The sequence below is a fragment of the Ictalurus punctatus genome, chromosome 17 (genome assembly GCF_001660625.3).
Source record: "Ictalurus punctatus breed USDA103 chromosome 17, Coco_2.0, whole genome shotgun sequence".
In the NCBI taxonomy this organism is placed as follows: Eukaryota; Metazoa; Chordata; class Actinopteri; order Siluriformes; family Ictaluridae; genus Ictalurus; species Ictalurus punctatus.
Window position 1 is genome coordinate 25209478 of NC_030432.2, and position 27770 is coordinate 25237247.

Below are 27770 nucleotides of genomic sequence, written 5' to 3' on the forward strand. Positions count from 1 at the left end.
GGTCAGGCAGTCAACAAACAGGATATACTAAGCAAAGGCAGAGAATGAAAACCAGAGTAGCGATGGCAGACGATAACAGGCTTGGAAATGCCAGATGAACAAAGAAACTGAGTGTATATTTTGCACTGAGTCCTTGGTGAGAGTCCATATAAAAAGGTGACTGAAGAGGTGTGTATGATTAAAAAATCTGTTGACTGTGAATGTGATACGGTGCATGTGTTCTGGGAAGTGATGTCTCGGTAATGGAGTTCGCTGAGTTGAACTGACACTGCCAGCAACAATTTTCACACAAAACCAGAACGCTTCATGCAAAAGTGCAGACAAAATATGTATTTTTGTGGACTCAGAATGAGCTACAGGAGGAGCAGATGAAATCCCAGCAGAAGATCCAGGAGAAGCAGGAGAAGGTGCAGGAGCTGAAACAGACTGTGGACACTATTAAGGTGAAGAGTGAACACACACACACACACACACACACACACACACACACACACACACACACACACACACTCACTCACTCACACACAAAATAAGTGCATATGAAAAGTTTCTGTATGTTTCAGACAAATGGAGTCTCATCAATCTACACACAATACTCCACACTTACAAAAAACACACTTACAAAACTTAAACAGCTTTTTGGAATGTTTTGTAAATATTTTTTAAAAATTCATTCATCTACTTTCTATTAACATTTAAATCTTTCACTTAATATTTGGTTAAAGCACTTTTGGCAGCATTGGTAGCCTAAAATCTTCTTGGGACGTTTCTCCTGTTCTTTTTGATTTCTCCCGTTCTTCACAGCCATTTTCAGGTCTCTCCAGAGATGCTCTATTGGATTCAGTTCCAGACTGTGGTTGGGACACTCCAGGACTTTCATTGAGTTATCCTGAAGCCACTCCTGTGTTTACTTGGTGGTACGCTTCGGGTCATTGTCCTATTGATATGTAAACCATCACCCAGCCTGAGATCTTGTGCACTCTGGAAATAGTTTTCACTTAGGATTGCTCAATATTTTTCTGCATCCATCCTTCCCTCTAAAAAAATTGTATTAATTCCAGTATTCAGATTCGGTTTCGGTCGGGAGTCGCTCGTTCACGCGACTACTCTTTGTGTTGCTAATTAAAGAGGCGTGCTCAGCACTTGTAAGGACTATATTAGTGTGCCTGCCAGTTGTAACTACAGCAAAAGTGATTATTGACCCAGGCGAACAGGAACTGGTAAGTGTTTCTTTCTGGATTTTTTAGTTGAAACTAGTTTTAGCACCGATTGTCAGATAGAAGCTGTAACTGTGCTTCCTTGTTGCTACGAGCTGTATACCCGTTGCTAGATTAAAGCAAATTCCAGTATTCAGATTCGGTTTCGGTCGGGAGTCGCTTGTTCATGCGACTACTCTTTGTGTTGCTAATTAAAGAGGCGTGCTCAGCTGAAACACATCAGTATTTATTAATTAAGAAACGCGGAGGCGGAAGCGTCAGCCCTTGTCGTGACCGAGCTCGTGTAAAGACCTGCGAGTCTACCTGTGCGAGTCCACCGAGCAAGGACACCACAAGACACCACATGTGCTGCTAAATATACTTTTTTCTCCCTTTATTCCTCTTGCTGTTACCTGTTTACACACACTAACATGTGTCATCAGTATATCCCTGTTATTTGCCACAGGCACAGACCATGGCATTCTCCCAGAAACATATGCAACTTGGACAACTTACATGCTCTGAACGCAGCCTCTGCAGGTTCCATCTCATTCTCAATCGGACTTTGGAACTGCCAATCTGCTGTCAACAAGGCAGATTTCATTCCTACATTTGCAACCCACTCCAACCTCAGTGTGCTGGCTCTGACTGAGACCTGGATCCATGCTGCGAACACTGCCACACCCGCTGCCCTGGCCTCCAACTTCAACTTCTCCCATACCTCACGTCCCAACAGACGAGGGGGTGGTACAGGTCTGCTTCTCTCCAAAACATGGAAATTTACTTGTCTTTCTCCCTCTTGCTCATACACTTCCTTTGAATTTCATGCTGTTACAGTCACTGACCCTGCCAAAATGCACTTTCTTGTTGTTTACCGTCCTCCAGGTCAACTGGGGAAGTTCATCGATGAATTTGACACGCTACTGTCCACCCTCCCGGATGATGGAACTCCGCTTCTGATCCTTGGTGACTTCAACATTCATCTAGACAAGCCACATGCAGCTGACTTTCTTGCTCTCCTTCCCACATTTGACCTCAACCAGTTCATCACACCAGCAACCCACAAAGCCGGCAAACAGCTTGACCTCATCCTCACACGTATTTGCACCACACATAATCTTCTCATTACTCCTCTCCACACCTCTGACCATTTCTTTATCCAGTTCTTTGTTTCTCTCCCCTCACCCCCTTCACTGTCTCCTCCCTCTATTTCTTTTCGTCGCAATCTTTGCTCCCTCTCCCTCTCACATTTCTCCTCCGTTGTCACAACCTTACTTCCCTCTGATAGCCACTTCTCCTCACTTGACTTAAACACTGCAACAGACATGCTATGTTCCACCCTCACATCATAGGCCTGTTTCCCTCCTTCCTTTTCTTTCCAAAACTCTTGATAGAGCCGTTTTTAAGCAACTCTAAGCAGTCTGGCTTCAAGAACAACCACTCCACGGAGACTGCTCTGCTTTCCGTCACTGAAGCCTTATGACTAGCAAGAGCAACCTCTAGATCATCTGTCCTCATCCTACTTGACCTCTCTGCTGTTTTCAACACTGTGAACCATCAGATCCTCCTGTCAACTCTCTCCAACCTGAGCATCACTGGAACGGCTCTGCGCTGGGTGGAATCCTACCTCTCAGACAGATCCTTCAATGTATCATGGAGGGGAGGTATTTCTGAAACTCAGCAACTCACAACTGGCGTTCCACAGGGGTCAGTTCTGGGTCCACTCCTCTTTTCTATCTACACCACATCTCTAGGACAGGTGATTGAGTCTCATGGCTTCTCATATCATTGCTATGCTGATGACACCCAGCTCCATTTGTCCTTCCAGCCTGACGATCCATCCGTCTCTGCACGCATCTCTGCTTGCCTTTCGGACATCTCGGTCTGGATGAAGGAAAACCATCTTAAACTTAACCTGGCAAAATCTGAGCTTCTCGTCATCTCAGCCTATCTCTCAATCAACCACAACATCACTGTGCAGCTCAGCTCACTCACACTCATGCCAACCAGGACGGCCAGGAACCTTGGGGTAATTCTTGACAGCTTGACCTTTACAGACCACATCTTAACAACTGCAAGGTCCTGTAGGTTCATCCTGTACAACATCAAGAAAATCCGACCCTACCTCACCGAACAGGCTACACAGATACTAGTCCAGGCTCTTGTTATCTCTAAATTGGAGTACTGCAACTCACTGCTTTCAGGCCTCCCAGCCAACTCCATCAAACCCCTTCAGATGATTCAGAATGCTGCAGCGTGCCTCGTCTCCAACCAGCCCAAGAGAACCCATGTCACACCCCTCTTCATCTCTCTCCACTGGCTTCCTGTAGCTGCCCGCATGAAATTCTAGGCTTGATGCTCACTAAAAGACCTTGTCAGGAACAGCACCCTCCTACCTCAACTCTCTCCTGAAGGCCTACGTTCCCTCTCGCAATCTGCGATCGATTAGCGAGTGACGTTTAGTAGTTCCCACTCAGCGTGGCGCAAGGTCCCTTTCCAGAACCTTCACACTAACTGTCCCTCAGTGGTGGAATGAACTTCCATTCTCAATCCGGACCGCAGAATCGCTCACCATCTTCAAAAAACAGCTAAAGACCCACCTCTTCCGTCAACACCTAACCAACTATAGTAAATTTAAAAAAATTGCACTTACACCTTTATTCTGTGCACTTTGTTCTTCTGGAACTCAATTAAAGATCTTATATGGTAGCACTACTTGTATTTTTCTCTGCTTGATATATCGCTTTGCTTGTATTTTTCTCATTTGTAAGTTGCTTTGGATAAAAGCGTCTGCCAAGTGAATAAATGTAAATGTAATTAGGTGATGCTCAATGCTTGGTTTCCTCCATACCTACTGCTAGGAATTGTGGCCAAATAGTTTTATCTTCAGAGGATCTTGCTTCTCATGGACTGAGAGTTGTTCAGGCAAAGTTCAAGTGGACTCTAATGAATGTTTTAGTGTGGAATGGCTTCCCTCTGTCCTTCTGTAAGGTTCTCGCAGACCTGATTCTTGATCTCCTTCAAAGTGGCCACTGGGTTCCTGGTTACCTGTGTGACCAAGGACCTTAATTAGGGCCTGCAATAGCTTAGTTTGTCTGGGCAGCCAGATCTAGGAAGACGGTTGGTGGTTCCAAACTTCTTCCATTTGAGAATGATGTTTAAGACTTTTATTTTTAATAAATTGAAGAAACATTCCAAAAACCTGTTTTTGGTTTCTCATTGTGGAATATTGTGTGTAGAAAAAAAGTGAGTTGAATTCATTTTAAGATGAGTCTGAATGTTCTAACAGATGCGATCACAGGTAGCAGTAGATGAGAGTGAGAGGATCTTTACTGAGATGATCAGCTCCATGGAGAAAAAGCGCTCGGAGATGAAGTTGCAGATCAGAGCTCAGGAAAAAGCTGAACTGAGTCGAGCTGAACGACTCCTGAAGCAACTGGAGCAGGAGATTGCTGATCTTAAGAGGAGAGTCACTGAGCTGGAGCAGCTTTCACACACACACGATCACATCCACTTCCTCCAGGTAACACTCACTGTCTGATCTACAGAGGGCGCTGTTCCTCACAAAGTTTCCTCCTAAAAGCTCATTACTGCAACAGTAAATGTTCCTGTCTGAGATCACAAGTGTGTGTTTGGTCTGATTCAGTCTGAGATTCATTCGTTCCTCTCCTTCACTTTTCTCCTTCTCTATTATGTGTTTCCTCTCTGTAGAGTTTCCCGTCTCTCTGTGTTTCTCCTGGATCTGAGGACTCACCCAGCTTCACTGTCAATCAACATCTCTCATTTGATGGAGTGAGGAAATCTCTCTCAGATCTGAAAAAACGAGTGGAGGAAATCTGTGAGGAGGAATTCAACAAAATCCGTCCACAAGGTAAACAAGCAAACATTTGTCATAACAAATATTATGAAGATTAGATAAGAACTGAGGCCTTAATTCCTACATAAAGTCCATGAGAAAATAAAACACACATATTGTCAGAGCTTCACCTGGGAAAAGTGTTTGCTTGTTCTCGTGGTTTAAAGTTTTGAGGTGTCGCTGATTCTTACATTCAAACGCTGCACAGTGTTGGGACACTTTTGACCAATAACTTGATGAAGCTCTAAATCCAGTAGAACTCCATGGAGACGAGTCTGACTAGGAGCAACGAAGTCTAATCTAATCTAATTTAAATTAAATCTCATTTTTCATTTTTCATGCTTTAAACTGTTTCCACCTCATTTTTCCATCTCCATGTTGTCTCTGTGTCTCCACAGTTGCAGCAGTTCAGATGATTTTACTCTCAGAATCAGATTACAGAGAAGATTTTCTGCAGTGTAGGTGCACACACACACACACACACACACACACACACACACACACACTATAAATTCTGTGATTAATATCTAACCTGCTGGCATTTTATTGTTTTAGATTTCTGTTATCTGACTCTGGATCCCAACACAGTACATCATCACCTCATTCTGTCTGAGAAGAACAGAGCGGTGAAGAGCAATGAGAGAAAACAGCGATACTCTGATCATCCAGAGAGATTTGACTCCTTGTATCAGGTGTTGTGTAAGGAGAGTGTGTGTGGACGCTGTTACTGGGAGGTGGAGTGGAGCGGGGATGATGGTGTGGAAATATCAGTCTCATATAAAGAGATCAGCAGGAAAGGACGGGGTAAAGAGTGTGGGTTTGGATGCAACAGTCAGTCCTGGAGTCTGTGGTGTTCTTCTTCCTCTGTCTGTTTCTGGAACAACGGCATTCAGACTGATCTCCAAGGTCCAGCGTCCTCCAGAATAGGAGTGTATGTGGATCACAGTGCAGGAACTCTATCCTTCTACAGCGTCTCTGACCCGATGAAGCTCCTCCACAGAGTCCACACCACATTCACTCAGCCTCTATACGCTGGGTTCAGGATGTGGAGTTCTGACTCGACTGTGAGGTTCTGTGATCTGAAATGAAATGTTGGTAAAATTTTTTTACTAAAATTATAACTGAGGTGTTAGATTTATTTTCACCCCGAGTTAGAATGTCACTTTTGTGTGTAGAAACTGTTACAGCCATTTTGCAATTTGTTATTGTAGAGTTGGAATTTGGGGTTGTTTGATGCAGCAACCAGCTAGCGTAATCTATTATTTGGGATTGTGTTACATTTTTGTAAAGTTTGGTGCTGTGTATGTATCAAGGTCGTGGGTTACATGTGGTGCAAGAGGACTATATATGACGTAAATTAAACTTCTGACAGGACACACGGAAATGGAGAGCTGGGAAGTACACCTTTTTTGACCATGCTCCTGCACGGCATTTCAGCACAAGTAATTTTACGTTAAGTTTAACAGCAAGGTTTAATTTTTAACAAGTTTTCGTTCATTATTTTTTTCCTGTCAAGAAAATAAAGGACTTTCATATCAACGGTATGTGAGGAGAGTGCGTTAATCCAACCAGGCATCGAACAAATCGCCGACACAGTAACAGTTCAACATTATTATTATGTTTTGAATAAATATTTACATTATGACAGTGTTTTAGTTCCATGTAAAAATAAATAAAAAATGAAGATTAGGAGAATAAAGTGAAAAAGACATGGCGGTAAAGTTGGTTTTATATGTATATAGACTAATGCATGTTTTAACACACTGCTAGCATGATTTAGATATAGATATAACTATCTGTGTCTCAATCTATCCAGCTATGAAAGTACTGGAATGCTGTCTAGCTCCAGAAGTATAAATTCATGCTAGCAACATGTTAAATAATTATAGCTATGTACTTAAAAATGCTAGCAATATACTTATTCATGCTAGCAATGTGCTAAAACATGCTAGTTCATGCTAGTGTGGCATTCCCAAGTGGAGGGAAACGTTAATCCCAAATTTAGTAAATCCAACTACGCCACCCTGGGGGAGAACCAGGGAAATGCTCCCAAATAAAGGCACACAAGTTTCACCAATCTTGACAAGGAACATGAGAGTGAGACACGAGTATGAATATAAAAGATTTTATTATGACACTTAAACATCATTAAAACTTAATATACAAATATAGAATCACTCTCCCATGAAGCACAATAAGGATTTTTAAAACTGAGCACTTCTCCAGGCCCAGGCTTGGTGGGAACAAGGCAGGCCAGCTACAGCTCGGGAGGTCATCTAAACCCACCTTAATTCACACCAAAACCATCAAACACTACCTAAACCATAAGGGGGTTGTTGTGTTGGCACACTGAGCATGCTGTGAAGCACACACCACCGAATAAATGCAGCTAGCCTCCCCTGTCCCACAAAGACTCACTTTTTCATGGAGAGAAAGAAGACACTGGTTAACCCAAAATTACACAAACACTAAACAATAAACAAAGAAAGACAAATATTACAGACACCGTGGGGTGGTGGCTAGATCACTTAGGCCCACTGATACCACCACATGAAATAGAGGCAGTTAACAGCACTTAAGCAGGATCAAAATTATGGTGAACAGTAAATAAAATGAAAAATATAGCATGGAGCCAGTAAGGCTTTACATACACTCTCTCAATATTAAGGTGGTTGTGTGGAACAACAAACCTGAAACAGGTTTGAGGCTGGAAAACACAAATTTACCACTTAGCCTCTCAGACTATGTGTGGTTGCAGAATATAAGCCAAACATACATCCAAAACTAAAGTCAACAAAACAGACACTAGCACAACAAACAATACTAGACAAAGCAAGACAATAAATAAAATGAGGAAGCAAAACAATGAGATAAAGCAAGAAACCTATCAAGCAAAACAGATCAGGTGAAACAAAACAGCAGCGGCGTCACATGTAGCATCTTCAGCTAGGGATTTGCCTTAGAGTGGATTTAAATGCTCGACTCCCCACTCTCACCTTAACACAAAGATTGCAGTGTCAACTAAAATCTACCAAGTCCCAATGTGAAAAAGGGAGGTGTACATGCCATTGGGTTGAACAAACACTAGACGCGAAGTTGTATGATTACTCACAGGTACTGCGGCTTGACATACACATTATATATCGACATACATACACATATCATTCAGCCACCGGCTAACTGTTGCGATCACTGAATGTGATCTCCGGCGCCAACTCGCCTCAATGCATGCGCCACCAGCGCCGCTTTAAACAAACAAATTAGATGAGATGTTCACCTCATTACAATGTGAGGAAAGCCTGAATGGAAATGGGAACCGGAATTGCCAGGGGAGCGAGGAACTCGGAATAACCAAGATACCTATGCACCTACCAAAATAATGGTCCTTAAATAGTCGGGTAGCTCCTACCCTATTGGTCTGCCAAAGCCATACCACGAGCAGAGCCAATTGGATAGTTAAATCGCTTACCCGGCCACACTTGCAAAATGCTAATTCATGTTAGCAATGTGTTAAAGCATGCTAATTCATGCGAGCAAAGTGCTAATTCATGCTAGCAACATGCTAATTCAAGCTATCAAGTTGCTGAAACATGCTAGTAAAATGATAATATATATTAGCAGTGTATGAAAACATGCTAATTCATGTCAGCAACATGTTTATTCATGCTCGCAATATGCTATTCCATGCTAAACCACCCAGAACGTGCTAGCAACCACCTTGCAACAGCCTAGCAACCACCCATAACACTCTAGCAACCAGCAATCTATCTATCTATCTATCAATCAACTCTATAATTATTGTTACTCTGTCTATATTTCAGACTCTCTTTCTAAGGCCAACATTAAAATTTGTCGTGATGAACTTTACCTATCTAGTTTTATTTTATATTTTTAACCATTTTTGGGTCAGGAGTCAGGTAACACACAGTGCACTCTGAGAGCATAAACAACAATTTCAGAAGTTTTAAAAAATATATTAATAAGTAATTACTATATCTCATTGACACACAAGAATTCAGAGCCTTTACTGAGACACTTGAAACTGAGCTCAGGTGCATCCTGTGATCATTTTAGAGATGTTTCTACGACTTGATTAAAGTTCTCCTGTGGTAAATTCAGTTGACTGGTGTAGGGGAAATGGGTCTGTTTATACAGGAAGCTCTAGAAATGTGGGGTACAGTCAGGTCCATAAATATTTGGACATTGACAGTTATTTTTTATTTTAGCTGTCTACTGCAGTGTATTGAAGATTAAATTAAATAATGACTTTCATCTTTAATTTGAGGATATTTACATCCAAATCAGGTGTAGGAATTACAGCACTTTTTATAATTCCCTCATTATTCCCTCATTCTTTCACTTAGACGTACGCAGATAAAAGTGTAGAGTTGATTTCAGGTGTGGCGTTTGCATTTGGAATCTGTTCTTGTTAACTCTCATTATGAAGTCCAAAGAGCTGTCACTGCCAGTGAAGCAAGCCATCATTAGGCTGAAAAACCGAAACAAACCCAAAAACATTAGGTGTGGCCAAATCAACTATTCAGTACGTTCTTACAAAAAGAAAGAATGTGTGTTGTGCATGTACAGAGGTCACATTTTCTCCAGGTATCTGTTCATCAGTGACTCAAACCCCTCCTGCACTCCAAACCACCAAACAGGGTGTTTCATAGCGAGGCCATTGGAGAACCTTTTTTTGGTTCCACAAAGAACCATTTAAGGTTCTACAAAGAACCCAGTTTCAAAGGTTCTTTGAAGATTCATTCAAAAAAAGGTTCTTTATGGCACCAATAGATCCAAAACTGCTTAAAATTAACTAGGATTTTTTTTTCTACAATGAAACAAATTTTCTTATATACATTGTTTAAAAAAAAACAACTAGCGTAACAAGATTTGAAAAGATGATTATTTATTGAATTACAAGTCGATTGTCACGGTTCCTCCTTGAAGCAGCGTGCTCTAAGCGTGAATGCGCGAACACCTGCTTTTCCATTGTAGACCGTAATGACATCTGGACACGTGTGTTTTGTTTATGTTTGTCATGTCTCCTCCCTGTTCCGTCATTGGCTGGGAATTCACGTGGGTCTGTATTGCTCTCAGCTGATAGCAGTTTAGACGCTGATCATGTCCGCATATAGACCGCGCGCCTCCCAGCACACAACGCGGGAGATTAATACTTTAGAGTTAGTTTAGTTCGTAGCGTATTCATAGTCATGGTCTATGTTTAGAGTTAGTTTAGTTTGTATCATGGTCATGGTCCATGTTTAGAGTTAGTCCGCGCTGGATTATCCGCTTCCAGTCCCTCGTCATAGTTCGTTTCTTGTTTTGTTTACTGACCTAAATTCCTGCCTTGCCCTGTGAATGCCTGTTTGCCAATCGCCTGACCTCTTGCATGTTTGTGGATTACGTTTTGGATCACGTTTTGGAATTGTCTGCCTGTCTCTCTTTCTAATAAACAACTGTTCATCCAGCACTTGCATGTCCTATCCGTCCTATCTCTGCTCCGTCACGATTCGTGACATCAATCTGTGTGTGTGTGTGTGTGTGTGTGTGTGTGAGAGAGAGAGAGAGAGAGAGAGAGAGAGAGAGAGAGAGAGAGAGAGAGAGAGAGAGTGAGAATATTAATGCCTAACATTTATCTCAATTGTGACAAGGAACAATTTTAAATAATGCAGCAGATCTTTTTCTTGGCATCACATACTTGTCAACCTTAAAATGCATTTCATTCTTTACAAATCAAGCCTAGTTGCTCTGTATTAAAATAAACTTCTTAGATGTGACTACAACTTATGACCAGTCTTAAATGTTATTACAAGTTAACTTTCTTTCAGATTCTATTTATTATAGAACATTACAGAAACTCTTAAAATTCTGTTTTTGTGATGAAGAGGTTTAAAATGTAAATTACAACGCTGACATAAACAGCAGCAACAAAGGACAAGATCAATAGTTTTAAGCAACTACAGAGAATTAAAAACCCTTTGTACAGGGACAGGTCCACTCCTTTTAAAGACAAAGGCCTCCAAAAATGTATGTGATTTGTGAACAAGTCTTATATGATTTTGTAAGTTTTTCACTGTATATATAGAATACACAGGGACAGCCATCAATTCCACACGTCACAGAAAAATCCTTTTCCCTTTCATGGTACAGCTGAAGCTGCTTTAAGAGTTTGTCGCATGTTGGTTTCTTATCAGGAACACTGTTAATGTGAACACTGGAAAACACCTTCCATCCCATATTACTGAGCAATACATGCCTGTTTTGCGTGCCCCAGTGACACTTCATCAAGCCACTGGCAAACTTCTGCGACTGTCCAATGCTCAGTCATGCCTGTAAAGCAGAACAAAGACATTCATGTTATAAAATGCACAATGTTAGTAAGTTGGATCTGCAATTTTACAACTGCACTTTAAAATTTGACACAGCTAGCTTGGCATGAATATTAACAATATTTTTTACTTTATATTAATTCAACAAACACCAAATTTAACTTAAAATAATATCCACACTGCAGTAAATTAATTTAAGATCATTTGAAAGTAATTCCACAGAATTTCTACCAAATGTTCCTTTAAATAAACTAGTCCAGCCAAGAAAGTTGGACGTTGAAAAATATATCCCGTATTTAATTGAATTAGCCATTTATAGTTTTATGAATTCACACAACACACCAGGGAGGGAAAATGGCTAATTGGGCCCAATTTGGACATTTTCCCTTAGGGGTGTACTCACTTTTGTTGCCAGCGGCTGTGTGTTGAGTTATTTTGACAGAACAACAAATTTACACCATTACACAAGCTGTACACTCACTACTTTACATTGTAGCAAAGTGTCATTTCTTCAGTGTTGTCACATTAAAAGCTATAATTAAATATTTACAAAAATGTGAGGGGTGTACTCACTTTTGTGAGATACTGTATATCAAAAGGTTAAACAAAAAAAATTCACAGCCTTCTTTAGTCAAATTCACCAAGGGTGCCAATATTAGTGGAGGGCATTGTATAAAGATAACCTAGGATATATACTATGAATCTACAATTATATAGAGAGTATACAAAATACACAGTATAGAATAGAGCTACAGGATGATTACAGGCAGTAAAACATCAGTGGCCTGAAGGTGTAGTGTAGAGTTCAGCAGGGTGGTGGTTGTGAGGAAGAAGCTGGTTCTGGTGTGAATGTTCCTGTATCTTCTCCTGGAGGGAAGGAGGTTGAACAGTTTCTGACCAGGATGAGAGGCGTCCCTGATGATTCTACTGTGGTGAAGATATTCACTGGCTGGTAGTTGTCACCAATTATGTGTCAGGCAGTTTTCACTACCCTTTGCAGGGCTTTGCACTCCTGTGTTGGTTTTAATGTCCGTAATGTAAATTTGGTGAAGATCTGAGAACATACATTTTTTCCAGCAAAAATGGTAAAGGGCCTTTGTGTTTTTTGGGGGTGGGAGAAACAAAAAAAAAAAAAAAAAGAAAAAGTCACCATTCTCCAATTTTCACCAAATTCATACCATGCATTTGTCTGACTGACACAGTAGTGCACTTAGTTTAGTCCTATCGTGCTCCAGAGCTGACATCTGAGACTTTTATTTCCAATATTACTCTCAATACATCAGTTACTGGACACATACGACTGGATGGAAATATATTATATACAGTATAATATCATTTTGTAATAATTATATACAGTATAATATCATTTCAGTCCTCTCTGAGCTTTACCTTTTATGGATTTTTTTTTCATAACTCTTAGCTTTTAAAGAATTAGAGTTAAAGCTCAAAAATGTTTGTAAATTGGTTGAAAGTCTTACACCGTGTTACAGACATATTGAAATAGAAATTTAAATGGTAATTGTGATAAATTTTTGGTATCTGGTACCTGTTTGATGGGTTTTAGTGAACGTTCCAACTGAAAAAATGTTTGTGATGTCTTCCACAATAAATGTGTTGCTTGTATTAAATTCCCCAAGAATAAGATTACTCTTAAAGCCTTGAAATCCTTTGTTCTGTGGGTGTGGAGACGGTTTGTCATCTGTGTTTAGGTCTGAATAGCAGAGAGCTCACACTTAATACATTCAATAAAAATATGCAATTCAGAATGGAATAAGACCACTGGACCCAACCTATATTATGACAAAAGCATATTTACTTCATTGACTTTGTACACGCTCCTGCGAAGCTGTAATAAAAGTTGGGGAACAAAATTAAAAAGGAAATTTTTAAAAATACTTTGCAGTTTATTTCTGGATATTACATTCCATACAAAATCTGTTAACGATTAATCAAGTACACAGTAATGTTCTACAGGTGTGAATGGTTGTAACATGGAATATGAACACTAACCTGCATACATGGCAGCAAAACTCAGGTATTTGGATGAAAACAAGATGTACCCACACAGCATGAATTGCTAAGTGATGAGTAAAATCTTAGTATTCCAGCACGGTGTCAGGATGCTGGGGATGTTTTCCTTCCCTGGGAGAAAAAAAAAAACCAAGACCAATCTTTATAAACCTGACAATTCTAATGAATATTCTACCAGAGCCCCATTAGCCAGCACGGTTAGCAGGATGTGTTGTGCTGTTATCACCTCATGGACCTGGGGGCTGTATCTTAGGAGGCAAAAACTGAAGGGAAAAGAAAAAAAAAAAGAAAGAAAAGCAAAAACATCAACTGTAAACAACAACAACAACAACCACCCCTAATTTGGCTGTTTTCTCTGTAATTGACAAGTTTTGTCCACAAAGGCAGTGACACTTCATTAAACCTAAATTCTTCACCTTAATCTTTAACCATTTCCTGTTTGTTAGTAAGCAAGCTAACATTCCCAATTTGATGATTTTTTTTGGCGTTCGTTTCCAAATTCAGTTATTTATTCCCAATGTGTTCGTTCTTCGTATTCTGAGGACAATTTCCATTTGCATGATTTCACTGCTCGGGGGAACAAAAGATGAAATGCGTGACACATTGAATTAGGTACTCGCCAACTATATGATTGTTCTTGAGCTTTTCCAACAGGCAGTTAGTCATTCTCATTAATAAAGTCTTCAGAGAGAAATTCAGTTTGTCTCTTTTCATTGATATCTATGTATTTCTGTAAATTTGACTCATTTTGTAGATTTGAATGATGAATTAACACAATATTGCATGGTATCATGATACTTCAGCTTGTATAGTATCGTAAGATATGTTTATGGAATCGCGACATCTCTAATATAAACAGAACATTTCAAAATGTTTCATAGATCATTATTTCATTCTTTCATTGATTATTTTCTTCATGTTAAACGATGTGCAGCATCTTTTTTGGCGATCTTATTTTTTCAGACTTCATTGATTCAATGTTAAAAAGAGAAAAAACATATGTTCGCATTATTTACTGAGAATCAGGAGTTCAGCCTGTAGTGTAATTCAACAGGCAGCAAAAACAGAGTCAGTATTATTCAAAAGTACGGCTTAATGGAAAGCTTTTCTCACTTACCTTAACATCTTCTGACATTACAGTTCTGTAACAGAGTCCTCTAATGAGCCTTGCATACTTTTCAATTGTTTCATCAGGGTGAACATCTGATTCTCCAGAGTTCTGCAGCCCTGAGTATTCTGAGCATTTTTCTGAGCTTCAGCCAGAGAGCCCTTGTAGTTCAACAAGCAACAGATGGAACAGAAATGAATTATTAAGAATGAACAGACACAAAGAACAGATGAACAGATACAAATACAGATATGAATCAAAGGAGCACAATTTTATTTTGGTCAGTGGATTGTTCCAGTAGCCTGACCAAAATACTGCCGTAGTAAGCCATATTTCTACCATGTTTCTATAACAACTGGCCTGAATATCCCAAAATAAATAATTTTTTCTATGGAGCTCCCACTCCACAGACGAGGCAGTCCACACGCTGTGTGCAGAACATCACATAACCGGGTCTCTAAAGAGAATCATTTTATTACTTCTTTATGCATGTTGTTCCCAGTTTCCTAAATGTATTTCTCCATAGCTATTAAACAAAAATCATACAGGAAAACCATATACAAGTGTTAATGAAATGCTGCTTAAAGGACCTCATACTGGATCAAAACAGCACTGTGTACTAGCTTTGTAGTAGATTATGAGAGAGTCCAGAGATCTTTTCTGATCTTCCTGGAACATAAGAAACCCAAACACTAAAGTAAATCTGATCAAATATTAGGTGGCCATTCTTTTCCAGACTTATTTCCTCTCAGCAATTAAGTCAGTAGATTGGAGAAATCTTATTTTGATTGTGTGTTTAGGGTCATGGTCATGTTGAAACATTCACCCCAGATTCAGTTTCTTGGCCAATGAGATTAAATTCTCCTCTAATATGTCCCACATCATTCATTTTCCACTGCAACTCCACCAACACAACTTTGGATTCTGCTCCCAAAGACTCCTTTTATTGTACATGAATAGAGACTGGAGCCAAACATTAGCAAACAGGAACTACACAATTAACATTATGACATTTAAAATAAGAAAATCTTACCTTACTGTCTTGGTAACTGGCCAAAAGGTCACAGTAATACTGACACTCTTGCTCCTAAAACACACCATGTGAGAGCTTTATGTTCACATCTGCAATGGGACATTTCACTTTGTTTTTTTAAAATGCACAGTTGTAAACAAGATGCTGTGATGTAATTAAAACGGCATTGTTGGCTTATGTGATGAGTAAATAACTGATCAAAGTGTTAGTATCTGGTCAAAGGGTATATTGTCTCACTTGGAAGGCTTTAATGTACAGGTGAACTTTTATTTTTCCCTTTTCTCAATATTTGCAGCATTTGTGGAAATTAATGTGAAAATTCAAAAAGTTATACCTAAACGTAGTAGAAAGCATGAGCTATCCACAAATTCATGCCAAGTTTACATAACAGCCCTGCAACACACAGACACTTTTTGATGGCAGAGAAAAGTCATAAGCTTAGAGGCTTCTCTGAGCCCCATCAATCTGGAGCACAACCTATGCAGAAAGAGACAGCATTACCAAGACCAAGTCACATGACCCCACCCATCATCTGCAGGTCATGCTGGATTAAAGCAATGAAAACTCATTTCAATTCAGGCAGCTGTGGCTCAGGTGGTAGAGTGGACTGTCCGCTAATCATAAGGTTGGCAGTTCGATTCCTGGCCCACATGCTGAAGTGTGCTTGGGCAAGACACTGAACCCCCAAGTTGCTCCCGATGGCAAGCTAGTGCCTTGCATGGCAGCTCTGCTACCATTGGTGTGAGAATGGGACACAACGCAAAGCACCTTAGATAAAACCACTATACAAGTGCAACATCAAGTAAGAACCATGTACAAAAACATTGAAATTACATGTAAAACATGAGTAAATGCTACTCCAGTGATCACAACTCTGAAACCATCATAGACAGACATGCTAGACTCAGCTTGTGCACAAGAAATTTGAATCAGTCAGTTTGAAAATAAAAAAAAGCTTTATTTGCCGTAGCTTTAAACAAACTGAGGTGAGGAGCTTTGGGTAAAGATCACAGCTCCACTGGACACTACTCCTGAGGTGTGAGGAGAGCCTTCTGCAGCATCTCTTCCTAATGAGAGAAAAAGAAAAATCCATAAGCCAGTCAAATGAAGCAAACAGGGTTAAGGTGGTCTACCTACTTCTTCTGGCACACGTTGGTTCACAAGAGTCTTGTGCAGTTGGAAGACATACAGCTGTACTGCAGTGGATGTAGAGCTGAGGAAAAACAAATTAAGCAGTCAGACCCATTTCATTTACAGGAGCATGTGCAAGAGCATAAAGAGAACTCAAGCCTTTACCGTCTCATGCATTGGAGCCATAGAGTCTGGATCCACAAATGTGAACATCTTCAGGACAAAGCGTCTGTAATGGGTGGGGTAGGCAAGTCCAGACATCCCAATAACTGGGATCAGCTTGGTCAAATAGCGGTCATCTTTGTATGGACACCTTTGGATTACACAAGGTCATCACTTCCTGTTCAATACAGTCACTGGATTACATGAGCAGGACACCTGTGAAGCACTTACCCATTCACCATAAGGTCCCACTGGGGAAGGCTGTAGGGGTTAGGGGAAGCAGTCGCCCAGCAGCCTCCCAAAACCAGGACAATATTTGGATCAGTTCTTCTCACAATGTGCACTTCAACATACACTGGTTCCCTCAGAACCTTAGTCACAGGGTAGTCAGCAGCACTGTAGTACGAGGTATAGGCTACTTCATCTGTTGGGTGGCAGAGGGGGGAAATCAAATCCTGTTCAAACCACTGACAAGTCAGACTACATGCTAATATCCAGACAAGTTTCTCACCTTCTGCACACCCCTTTGCAACACAACGACCATTTCCTAGTCTTAGTTCTACTTGGAGTGGTCCAGAAGCAACAATGGAGGGAGGATCAGCATTGGCTGAAGGGTCAATAGCCAGAGTGGCCAAGCTAACACCTGAATATTTACACTGGAAGTAAAGCCTACAAAGGAAACGATAGATTAGTAAAAGCCTTAAAGAAACCAGTGCCATGAGTTTTAGTCATCTTACTCATAGTGAGTGTCTCTGGTGATTGCTCCTCGGGGTCCAACCCCAACCTCATAGGAAGAGAGCATCCTGTTTTCATAGACCACATAGCCACCTTGTACCTGGACAGAGGTGAATAGCAGAGCTCACACTTTCTATACATCTTAAAATTGAACACCATCTATTTGGGAACAATTAAACACAAACCATCATGGTCGTCCCACAAGCAGTTACAGGAAACTGGTATATAGCAAAGGCTGTATTCGAGTCAACAGGACTACAGGGTCCAGTGTTTCCTCCCAACATGCTGATGGACTCCAGGCTTATCCTGGGAACTGTTGCATCTCTGGCCACCACCAGCACAAACTGGCCATCAAGGGTACACTGGACAGTCACTGTCAAAACCAAAGAGAAAAGGAGTCAGTTAATCATTTTTACCAAGAATCAGAAGTCAGATAGAACTCCAATCTTACCCATCTTCCCATAATAGCACTGTTGGCCATCAAAACAGCAGTTTATAGTGGTGCACTGATCACTGTTGATGCCAGGTTCTCCACAAGGAACCCTTTCATAGTCTTGCACTTGGCATTTCACAACCTGGCCAGGCATCTGTGGCTGCAAAGTAGGCTTCCCAGGAAGCTGAGGAGCTTGAGGTGGCATTTTTACAGCTTGCGGAGATGCAGGTGTACTGCTCACATAGTTGAAGACCAGAAAAAGCCCCACAAGTGCTAAACTTACCCTTGTAGTTGCCATTGCTCCCAAACTGCACACACCAATAGTGAGACAGTCAGCAACAGTGGCCTTTTATTGTGTCTTTCCTCCTAATTGTATCTGGAGTCTCCTCCTACTCAACTAGTCATTAACAGTGTTCCAGCCGTGTCTCAGCATTAACTGCTTTAATCACTGCGTTCATGTTAATGGCGGTCATTTTGAGAGGTGTTTGAAATAGATATTTGTTCAGTTACTTGTCACGTTAATTGTCTGTGAGAGTAATGTAATGCTAACACATGCAAGCCTTAGTTATATAAATTAGATGGCAGCTAATCAACAGAAAAATTAAACCATCGTTTTAATGTATGCGTTTAAATTTAAAATAAATTTTTGCCCAAAGTTTAAATCAGTATTGTGAAAAGGTGCATAAGCTGAACATAAAATTTTAACATTAACCACAAACACTTCACAGTTTAATTACTTCTAATGTTAAAAGTGCCGTGGTTTTAAAATGGATAGTGCAGACATTATTCATTTCCCTCAATACTCACATTGACAATTTTTTTTTAGTCTTGATATGAATATCTGCTTGTAGCTTAGGTTACTTTTATTTTGACAGAGTTTTGTTTCCTTGTAGGGTGTCAATGTGAAGTATAGAATATAAAGTGTAATCAATATGTGTAACTACAAAGTTGACTAATGTTTGGATATGTTAATCAGGTATAATCTGGTATGTTCTCTGCAGCGCATTTGCACACATCCTGCAGATCAACACTGCAAAGCGGAGAGGGTGGTGCCCTGCTCGCCACCTCCATGGATCCCGCTGTGGAAAGGGGTTGTGCCAGTTACAAAAAAGGGAACCCTCAAGATCTTCCTATTCTTGCGAAAGAAGAAATTGTGATTGTCCCTTTGCCTCAAACTCGAGCGCTTCCTCCTCATCCTCATCCATGCTTGGCAAGCTGGGAAGAAGGGCGCATGCACTCCCAGGATAATGCTGCCGTGGTGGGCAGCTCCACAGGAATAGATACCTGCAGGGTGGCAGCCGGAGCAGGGCTAACTAAAACAAGGGGACCCTGGCCCTACAGACTAGCTTGGAGTGCTAGTCTGTGGAGAAGGTTCTTCATGTCGAAGCACGCACAGTGCTCAGATGAACCTGGACTATTGACAGGCACCTGGGCATGTCTCAGCCCGAGGCATGCAGAGCAGACCTGCTGTAGTCCATGCAGTAGTGGAAACTACTGGAGTGGAAACTACAGGAGTCAGGCAAAAAAAAATAAAAACAGCTGAAGAATCCAGCACCTGGAAAATTATCCAGCAACTAGCATGGAGGTTAGCAGTTGACAATACGAACAGTAGTTCAGACTTCTGGAGTGAACTGAGAGAGGTTTTTGAATACTAGAATGACCTTGTGCTGCTCCTCTTATACTGTAGAAGGGAGCCACTCCCAGGCACAAACATTATGCCTGCCAGAAAAAACGGGCTGGCAGAACATAATAGGGATTCCTAGGAATACGCGGAAGGGGAGTATCCCATAATGAGACAACGAACGTGTCCTTGAAAGACAACACCATATCCTATATATTTACTTACCTTCAGATTTCTGTAGCTGCAACTGGGATCACGTGAGTTATCACATGACCCACGTGAAGCTAGCTGCAGTGAACATGTCACATGAATTTTCCGTCAAATTAAAAGTTGGCACACAACGATGCTAAATTTGGAGGGAAACCGAAAAATATATTTCCCACTTTACTATTTTCACGAAGAGTTTAACCCTTTGTTTCTGTGTGTAGAGTGAAAATACAGTTGGCAATAGCACCTCTTTTAGTAGTTGGTTTTATTAGTTCAGTAGACTGATGAAGTACATAAAAAGAATGGTACACTTTAATTGAATTAATATTTTAGGAATTTGTCATGACTGAAGCTGTAGAGTATTTTTTTTTTTAAATTGACTGGTTTAACTATTATCTGAATTGACTGGTATTCCTCCATGTCCTTAATGAAGACTACATTTGAGAACAGACCATTCATACACTGTCTTGAACTAATACAAACACATAACTCCAGACAATGCCTTTTCCTCCTTCAATCAGCAAGAAGCTGTTTTAGACCAAGCTCAGTGGTCTATTAAGAACACTGTCACACTGTAGAAGATGCCCATAAAGTTTTAGTCATAGTCCAGAACAGACCTGGAGAAGACAGTAAAAATCAAAGATACTCTGGTGACAGACCTGCAAAAAGTAAAAGTTGTGTTCCAGGTCAATCAGCATGATTCAGGCTCACTTAAACAGAAACAAGCCCTTGGGATTATAGTGGACCTAAAGAAAAGGCCACCCTTCCTCTTCACATTTTGGCTATATTACTGTACATGGAGCTGGAAGGCAAGTTCCCTGTCCTTTCCATACATGGATGATTTTAGACAAACTCAAGTCTAATTTTAATCAATTTCACATCAGTTATATCCTATCCAAGCCTGCCAATTTCAACTGGACCAAAAGTCATTTTTCAATGTCCAAAGTCAGGCCTACACTTAATGGAAAGCTTGCTCTAGCCACAAAGTCATGCCAAATTTGCATTTGTGTCTTATGCAACACCCAGGGGCTTTTTAAACAGTGAAGACTAAGCTTAAAGGGTTCTTAACAGAGCTTATCTGGAGCTGAAACACAATCTATGCAGAAAAACAGCATTACCTAGCAGAAATGCTACCAAGTCAAAGCAATTGAGTAAGACCCCACCCATCATCTGCAAGTCATGCTGGATTAAAGCAATGAGTAAGCACCATGTGAACACACTGAAATTACATGTGAAGGATCACTAGAGTAAGTGTTACTCCAGTGATCACAACACAGAACCCATCATAGATGGATATGCTAGACACAGCTTGTGCACAAGACATTTGAGCCAAACAGTCAGTTTGAAAGTAAAAAATGCTTTATTCTCCATAACTTTAAGCAAACTGAGGTGAGGAGCTTTGGGTAAAGATCACTCCTCCACTAGACACTATTCCTGAGGTGTGAGCAGAGCCTTCTGCAGCATCTCTTCCTAAGGAGGGAAAAAGAAAATCCATAAGCCAGTCAAATGAAGAACAAGCAGTATTAAGGTGGTCTACCTACTTCTTCTGGCACATGTGGGTTCACAAGAGTCTTGTGCAGTTGGAAGACATACAGCTGTACTGCAGTGGATGTAGAGCTGAGGAAAGACAAATTAAGCAGTCAAACCCATTTCATTTACAGGAGCATGTGCAAGAGCATAAAGAGAACTCAAGCCTTTACCATCTCATGCATTGGAGCCATAGAGTCTGGATCCACAAATGTGAACATCTTCAGGACAAAGCGTCTGTAATGGGTGGGGTAGGCAAGTCCAGACATCCCAATAACTGGGATCAGCTTGGTCAAATAGCGGTCATCTTTGTATGGACACCTTTGGATTACACAAGGTCATCACTTCCTGTTCAATACAGTCACTAATCTACACAAGCAGAAGACCTGTGAAGAGCTTACCCATTCACCAGAAGGTCCCACTGGGGAAGGCTGTAGGGGTTAGGGGAAGCAGTCGCCCAGCAGCCTCCCAAAACCAGGACAATATTTGGATCAGTTCTTCTCACAATGTGCACTTCAACATACACTGGTTCCCTCAGAACCTTAGTCACAGGGTAGTCAGCAGCACTGTAGTACGAGGTATAGGCTACTTCATCTGTTGGGTGGCAGAGGGGGGAAATCAAATCCTGTTCAAACCACTGACAAGTCAGACTACATGCTAATATCCAGACAAGTTTCTCACCTTCTGCACACCCCTTTGCAACACAGCGACCATTTCCTAGTCTTAGTTCTACTTGGAGTGGTCCAGAAGCAACAATGGAGGGAGGATCAGCATTGGCTGAAGGGTCAATAGCCAGAGTGGCCAAGCTAACACCTGAATATTTACACTGGAAGTAAAGCCTACAAAGGAAACGATAGATCAGTAAAAGCCTTAAAGAAACCCCTGCCACGAGTTTTAGTCATCTTACTCATAGTGAGTGTCTCTGGTGATTGCTCCTCGGGGTCCAACCCCAACCTCATAGGAAGAGAGCATCCTGTTTTCATAGACCACATAGCCACCTTGTACCTGGACAGAGGTGAATAGCAGAGCTCACACTTTCTATACATCTTAAAATTGAACACCATCTATTTGGGAACAATTAAACACAAACCATCATGGTCGTCCCACAAGCAGTTACAGGAAACTGGTATATAGCAAAGGCTGTATTCGAGTCAACAGGACTACAGGGTCCAGTGTTTCCTCCCAACATGCTGATGGACTCCAGGCTTATCCTGGGAACTGTTGCATCTCTGGCCACCACCAGCACAAACTGGCCATCAAGGGTACACTGGACAGTCACTGACGATACCAAAGAGAAAAGGAGTCAGTTAATCATTTTTACCAAGAATCAGAAGTCAGATAGAACTCCAATCTTACCCATCTTCCCATAATAGCACTGTTGGCCATCAAAACAGCAGTTTATAGTGGTGCACTGATCACTGTTGATGCCAGGTTCTCCACAAGGAACCCTTTCATAGTCTTGCACTTGGCATTTCACAACCTGGCCAGGCATCTGTGGCTGCAAAGTAGGCTTCCCAGGAAGCTGAGGAGCTTGAGGTGGCATTTTCACAACTTGCGGAGATGCAGGTGTACTGCTCACATAGTTGAAGACCAGAAAAAGCCCCACAAGTGCTAAACTTACCCTTGTAGTTGCCATTGCTCCCAAACGGCACACACCAATATTGAGACAGTCAGCAACAGTGGCCTTTTATTGTGTCTTTCCTCCTAATTGTATCTGGAGTCTCCTCCTACTCAACTAGTCATTAACAGTGTTCCAGCCGTGTCTCAGCATTAACTGCTTTAATCACTGCGTTCATGTTAATGGCGGTCATTTTGAGAGGTGTTTGAAATAGATATTTGTTCAGTTACGTGTCACGTTAATTGTCTGTGAGAGTAATGTAATGCTAACACATGCAAGCCTTAGTTATATAAATTAGATGGCAGCTAATCAACAGAAAAATTAAACCATCGTTTTAATGTATGCGTTTAAATTAAAAATAAATTTTTGCCCAAAGTTTAAATCAGTATTGTGAAAAGGTGCATAAGCTGAACATAAAATTTTAACATTAACCACAAACACTTCACATTTTAATTACGTCTAATGTTAAAAGTGCCGTGGTTTTAAAATGGCTAGTGCAGACATTATTCATTTCCCTCAATATTCACATCCACAGTAATTTTTTTTAGTCTTGACAGAGAAGATCTGCTTGTAGCTTAGGTTACTTTTATTTTGACAGAGTTTTGTTTCCTTGTAGGGTATCAGTGTGAAGCTACCATCACAAAGATAAAGCCAGACAAAAATACAAAATAAAAGTTGCCCTGAACTACAAACTTCACTCATTAGTAAGACGCTCTAACCATCTATAAAATATGTATATATATATATATATATATATATATATATATATATATATATATATATATATATATATATATATATATATTGCAAACCTTAAAGTGTCTTTTCTTGTTGTTTAGAATATGAAATATCATGATTATATGTATAGTTTATTATATTATGGACATGAATCCCCTAGCTCTTTCCTAATTCGCTTCTAGAACGAATGGGAAAACAACTCATGTTTTGCATTAGTCGGGGACCATACCATTTCATTCATAAACTCATGTTTAAAAAATATGCGGCCAGAGTGCGCTTAACCCATTAGTATTACTGCACAAAACTTGCAGGGAATGACAGCTTGGGATTTCGTCACGTGACTAAGGGAAATGGAATCCGCCGGGGCGTTCAAGGCCTCTGTCAAAACTAAGGTTAAACCCATTATGGCATCTGACATTCATGATGGTCCGCTTCGGCCCTCGGGTCAATATAAATGCCATATTGGTGCCAGACGGCCAGTTAAATGTCGTTACTGTCATGCTCCAGGTCACTGGGAAAGGGAGTGCCGTAAAAAGCATAGGGATTTAAAGAATAATCAGCCACAATCTGCCCCTGTAACCACGGGGTCGAAGCCCAAAACCAATATGGATGCACAGAGGGAGGGAACACCTTCTATGCTTTCTTTCATACTGATTTCACGTCACGGCACACATTATTTACCTTTGTGTCGAGGGTAAATCATACGTTTTTATGGATGACACGGGTGCCACCTGCACCTCATTTGGTAGACAGTACGAAGGGAGAGTATCAAACTCTAGCATTAACTCCATGGGAATAGATAGAGGTTCCTGTCACCTGTCCAAAAACACACTCCCTACGTGTTTCTTTCCCTGACGACCCTGACATTTCTTTTTTTTTTCACAGATTTGTTGTCATCACTTCATCTCCTTTCAACTTTCTAGGTCGAGATTTAATGTTTAAACCAAAGTGTTCGCTCACAATTCATAACGGACAGTTTACATGGTGCACTCAATCTAATCTCTGTTTCTCTTCTGTTTGTCATGTTGCTAATGACGAGCACGAGCCTGACTGCGCCGAGCGTCCACTGCCTGAGGCACTTGCCTCAAACTTCCCTAAAACATAGTGGCCTCAGCATTCTAATGAAGTGGGTCCATATCCAGGTACCCACATACATGGCTCACTCAATCTAATCTCTGTTTCTGTTCAGAAGCTGAAAACTACTCGGCCTGTTTATTGTAAGCAATATTCTTTATCAGCAGAAAAGGAACTTGGCATACAACCAGTGAGTGACTCATTATTAGCACAGGGCATTGTTGTTCCCACCTATCTCTGTACAATACTGCTGTTAATCCTGTATGTAATGGTAAGGGATGGCGTTTCACCCAGGACTTTAGATGCATTAACAACCTTGTCATACCTATTAGCTCTTTAGTGCGTGACCTAGCATCTATTTTGACTGCAAGTCCACATTCACATACACACTTCACTGTCGTAGACTTCTATAGTGCTTTTTTCAGCGTCCCTGTCTTTGTGCAGACGCAGCCCAGTTTTTCGTTTACCTTTAAATATCAGCAGTACACTTGGACCCGTCTTCCTCAGGGTTTCGTTGACTCTCCTGCTGTGTTCTTGTTCGTGGTGCATCAAGCCCTCTCATCGCTTGTTCTAACAGAAGGCTGCTGGCTGGTACAATACACAGACGACATTTTGCTGTCGGCAGACGGACATGAACTTTGAAAAGAAGGCTCTCTCAAACTCCTGATACACCTAGCTCAATGACACCATGACAAGGTCCTCAGACAATGCTGTCTCCAAGACTTTTTTTTAAATATTGAGTGGACCAAGGAAATGATACATTCCTTTTGCTACCTGAAACAGTCACTAAGCTCAGCCCCGGCAATGGGACTTTCAGACTATTTGTCCTCTTTGCACCTCTATGTATTTTAGGATGGGAGTACTGCAGTGTGGGTCTTGGCCCAGGAACATGGTGGTAGCTATCGTCCTGTAGCATATCTCTCGGAAACTCTAGAACCTGTAGTTCAAGGTATGCCTGCCTGTTTGCGGTGCGTCACTGCTTCCGTGCTCATGGTCACTGCCATTGAAAAAGTAGTGCTATACCACAACTCATGTTGCACGTGTCTTATCTATCCCGAATAACATTCAGACTCAACACATGACTGCACAGTACAGATGAGGTTATGAAGCCATCCTTTGCGCCACTTTTAACCTGACCATCAAATCTGTGAAAACGTCTAATTGCCCCGCTGTCCTGCTCCACAGACTTCTGAGTACCTGCTCGGAAAAGCCCGCACCTGAAGCCTGAATGGACCATGAATACTTAACCTACATACATGGCCCATCATCACTCTTTCCTGCTCTATCACAGCACCCTTGGGAAGAATGGGAGGAAGTATATGTTGATGGGTCATGCTCTAAACCCAACAACTCCACATTTTTCATCAAATATTGTTCACGAGATTCACTCCATCCCCTTTCAGTCTGTTCAGGCTGCGGAACTCGTTGCTCTTACTCATGCTTGTCATTTCTTTAAGGGTAAGACTGTTACTATTTACATTGACTCCTGCTATGCTTTTGGTGGTGCACATGATTTTGGAAAGATAGAGACATTATGCCACTGATGGCAAACCTATATCGCACACCACGCTTGTTTCGGATCTTGTCGAAGCCTCGCTCTTACTTGACATGCTTGCTATTGTTAAGGTTAAAGGTCATGCCTCCTCCAACACAGATGAGGCTCGCCGTAGTTCATATTAGTATTAATAATAATACGTTTAGTTTATATAGCACCTTTCTCAGACCCAATGTGGCTTTACACAGTATATACACACATACACACATTTATACCTATAAATACATACATACATGCGAGTAAACATATGTACAGAAATACCCATAAACATACGTAATTTCGTAACATGTGTGTGTGTGTGTGTGTGTGTGTGTGTGTATATATATATATATATATATATATATATATATATATATATATATATATATATATATAAGTAAGAGCTGCACTCAAGAGGGCTTTTGTCTTTCTTAAGGAGTAAGGAGATAACTGCTTCACACATACCAGATGGCAGGGCTCTCAAGGAGAACGACTCCTTGAAAACCAACAATAACAAAGGGGAGAGTTGCCTTGAAAACTTTTTATAGAAATCGTCTGGATAACCATCCGGTCCCGGGGACCTGCCGCTTTGCATAGAGCCAATCGCCGATGCTATCTCCCCAACCGAGAGGTCCTCCTCTAACCCTGCAGCTTCCCCTGGATCTAAGGACGGAACATGCAGGGTCTTAAAAAAGTCTTCCAATGCAGAAAGGTCTACAGATGGGCCGGAGCTGTATAGTGACATATAAAAAGCTTGAAAACTGGAGTTAATTTTATGATTATCTGTGCATTTTGAGCCCTGCTCATCATATATTTCAGAGATGGTCAGATTAGCAGTCCGCTGTCTTAGTTGGTGGGTGAGAATCTGTCCAGCCTTCTCCCCATGCTCATAAAACCCGTATCGTGATTTGGAGATAAGATACTCAGCCTGTTTCGTCGACAAAAGGTCAAACTCTGTCTGCAGTGACAAAGCCTCTTCTTAAAATCTCCAGAAGGTAGTTGGCTATGTGCCCTATCCAGCTCAAGAATCTCTTCCGCCAGTTCTTTAAGTCGAGCCATGTTCACTCTCTTCTGATTAGCACAGTATGAGATGACCTGACCTCTTAAATATGCCTTCAGTGACTCCCAAATCGTCAAGGAGGACATTCCAGGTGTTTGATTAATATCCAAAAAAAACCTCAATTTCAGATGCAATAAAACTAGTAAAAACATCATCCGACAAGAGCAGAGGATTGAGTCTCCAAGGGCGGTAATTGGATTGCGTATCCGGGATGCGCATTCTCATAGTCAAGGGACAGTGATCTGAAATAACTATGGGTCCATAATCACATCTGTCTATGAGGGGAAGCATTCTTTTGTCCAAAAAGAAATAGTCTATACAGGAATATGTATTATGAACTGAGGAGAAAAAGGAGTAACTTCTGGAAGCAGGGTTGC

At 41.0% G+C, this 27770-nt stretch overlaps 4 protein-coding genes across 5 annotated transcripts in view; 2 read left to right on the plus strand and 2 right to left on the minus strand.

The window, feature by feature from the left end:
- LOC128635293 (zona pellucida sperm-binding protein 4-like) overlaps window positions 1-27770 on the plus strand; it is a 181519-nt gene that overhangs the window by 127399 nt on the left and 26350 nt on the right. The gene's annotated exons all lie outside the window — the stretch shown is intronic.
- Window positions 260-6612, plus strand: LOC128635295 (tripartite motif-containing protein 16). 2 transcript variants are annotated; one of them, XM_053687448.1, is made up of 6 exons: window positions 1266-1949; window positions 2082-2294; window positions 4486-4719; window positions 4908-5067; window positions 5451-5510; window positions 5608-6612. In XM_053687448.1, exons 2-6 carry the CDS (start codon window positions 2193-2195, stop codon window positions 6138-6140), a joined length of 1089 nt encoding a protein of 362 aa, XP_053543423.1. In that variant the 5' UTR covers window positions 1266-1949; window positions 2082-2192; the 3' UTR covers window positions 6141-6612. The 2 variants fall into 2 exon arrangements, with proteins under 2 accessions (XP_053543424.1, XP_053543423.1); XM_053687449.1 differs by lacking the exons at window positions 1266-1949; window positions 2082-2294 and adding an exon at window positions 260-443.
- On the minus strand, window positions 16491-18350 carry LOC108278047 (zona pellucida sperm-binding protein 4). The gene is made up of 8 exons (XM_017491172.3): window positions 18033-18350; window positions 17767-17954; window positions 17584-17681; window positions 17358-17515; window positions 17078-17270; window positions 16850-16997; window positions 16691-16766; window positions 16491-16620 (listed from the first exon to the last, which is right to left on the minus strand). The coding sequence occupies exons 1-8, from the start codon at window positions 18310-18312 to the stop codon at window positions 16526-16528; spliced, it is 1236 nt and encodes a 411-aa protein (XP_017346661.1). The 5' UTR covers window positions 18313-18350; the 3' UTR covers window positions 16491-16525.
- LOC108262684 (zona pellucida sperm-binding protein 4-like) lies at window positions 21184-23054 on the minus strand. The gene is made up of 8 exons (XM_053687442.1): window positions 22726-23054; window positions 22460-22647; window positions 22277-22374; window positions 22051-22208; window positions 21771-21963; window positions 21543-21690; window positions 21384-21459; window positions 21184-21312 (listed from the first exon to the last, which is right to left on the minus strand). The coding sequence occupies exons 1-8, from the start codon at window positions 23003-23005 to the stop codon at window positions 21218-21220; spliced, it is 1236 nt and encodes a 411-aa protein (XP_053543417.1). The 5' UTR covers window positions 23006-23054; the 3' UTR covers window positions 21184-21217.

Coding starts and splice junctions, on each gene's coding strand:
- LOC128635295 (XM_053687448.1), top strand. CDS start 2,193: ATGCAGCTGACTTTCTTGCTCTCCTTCCCACATTTGACCTCAACCAGT. Junction 5,068..5,450: donor CAACAAAATCCGTCCACAAG/GTAAACAAGCAA, acceptor GTGTCTCCACAG/TTGCAGCAGTTCAGATGATT. Junction 5,511..5,607: donor CAGAGAAGATTTTCTGCAGT/GTAGGTGCACAC, acceptor TTATTGTTTTAG/ATTTCTGTTATCTGACTCTG.
- LOC108278047 (XM_017491172.3), bottom strand. CDS start 18,312: ATGGCAACTACAAGGGTAAGTTTAGCACTTGTGGGGCTTTTTCTGGTC. Junction 17,955..18,032: donor GTGCTATTATGGGAAGATGG/GTAAGATTGGAG, acceptor TGGTTTTGACAG/TGACTGTCCAGTGTACCCTT. Junction 16,998..17,077: donor TGGGACCTTATGGTGAATGG/GTAAGTGCTTCA, acceptor TGTAATCCAAAG/GTGTCCATACAAAGATGACC.
- LOC108262684 (XM_053687442.1), bottom strand. CDS start 23,005: ATGGCAACTACAAGGGTAAGTTTAGCACTTGTGGGGCTTTTTCTGGTC. Junction 22,648..22,725: donor GTGCTATTATGGGAAGATGG/GTAAGATTGGAG, acceptor TGGTATCGTCAG/TGACTGTCCAGTGTACCCTT. Junction 21,313..21,383: donor ACCCACATGTGCCAGAAGAA/GTAGGTAGACCA, acceptor TTCCCTCCTTAG/GAAGAGATGCTGCAGAAGGC.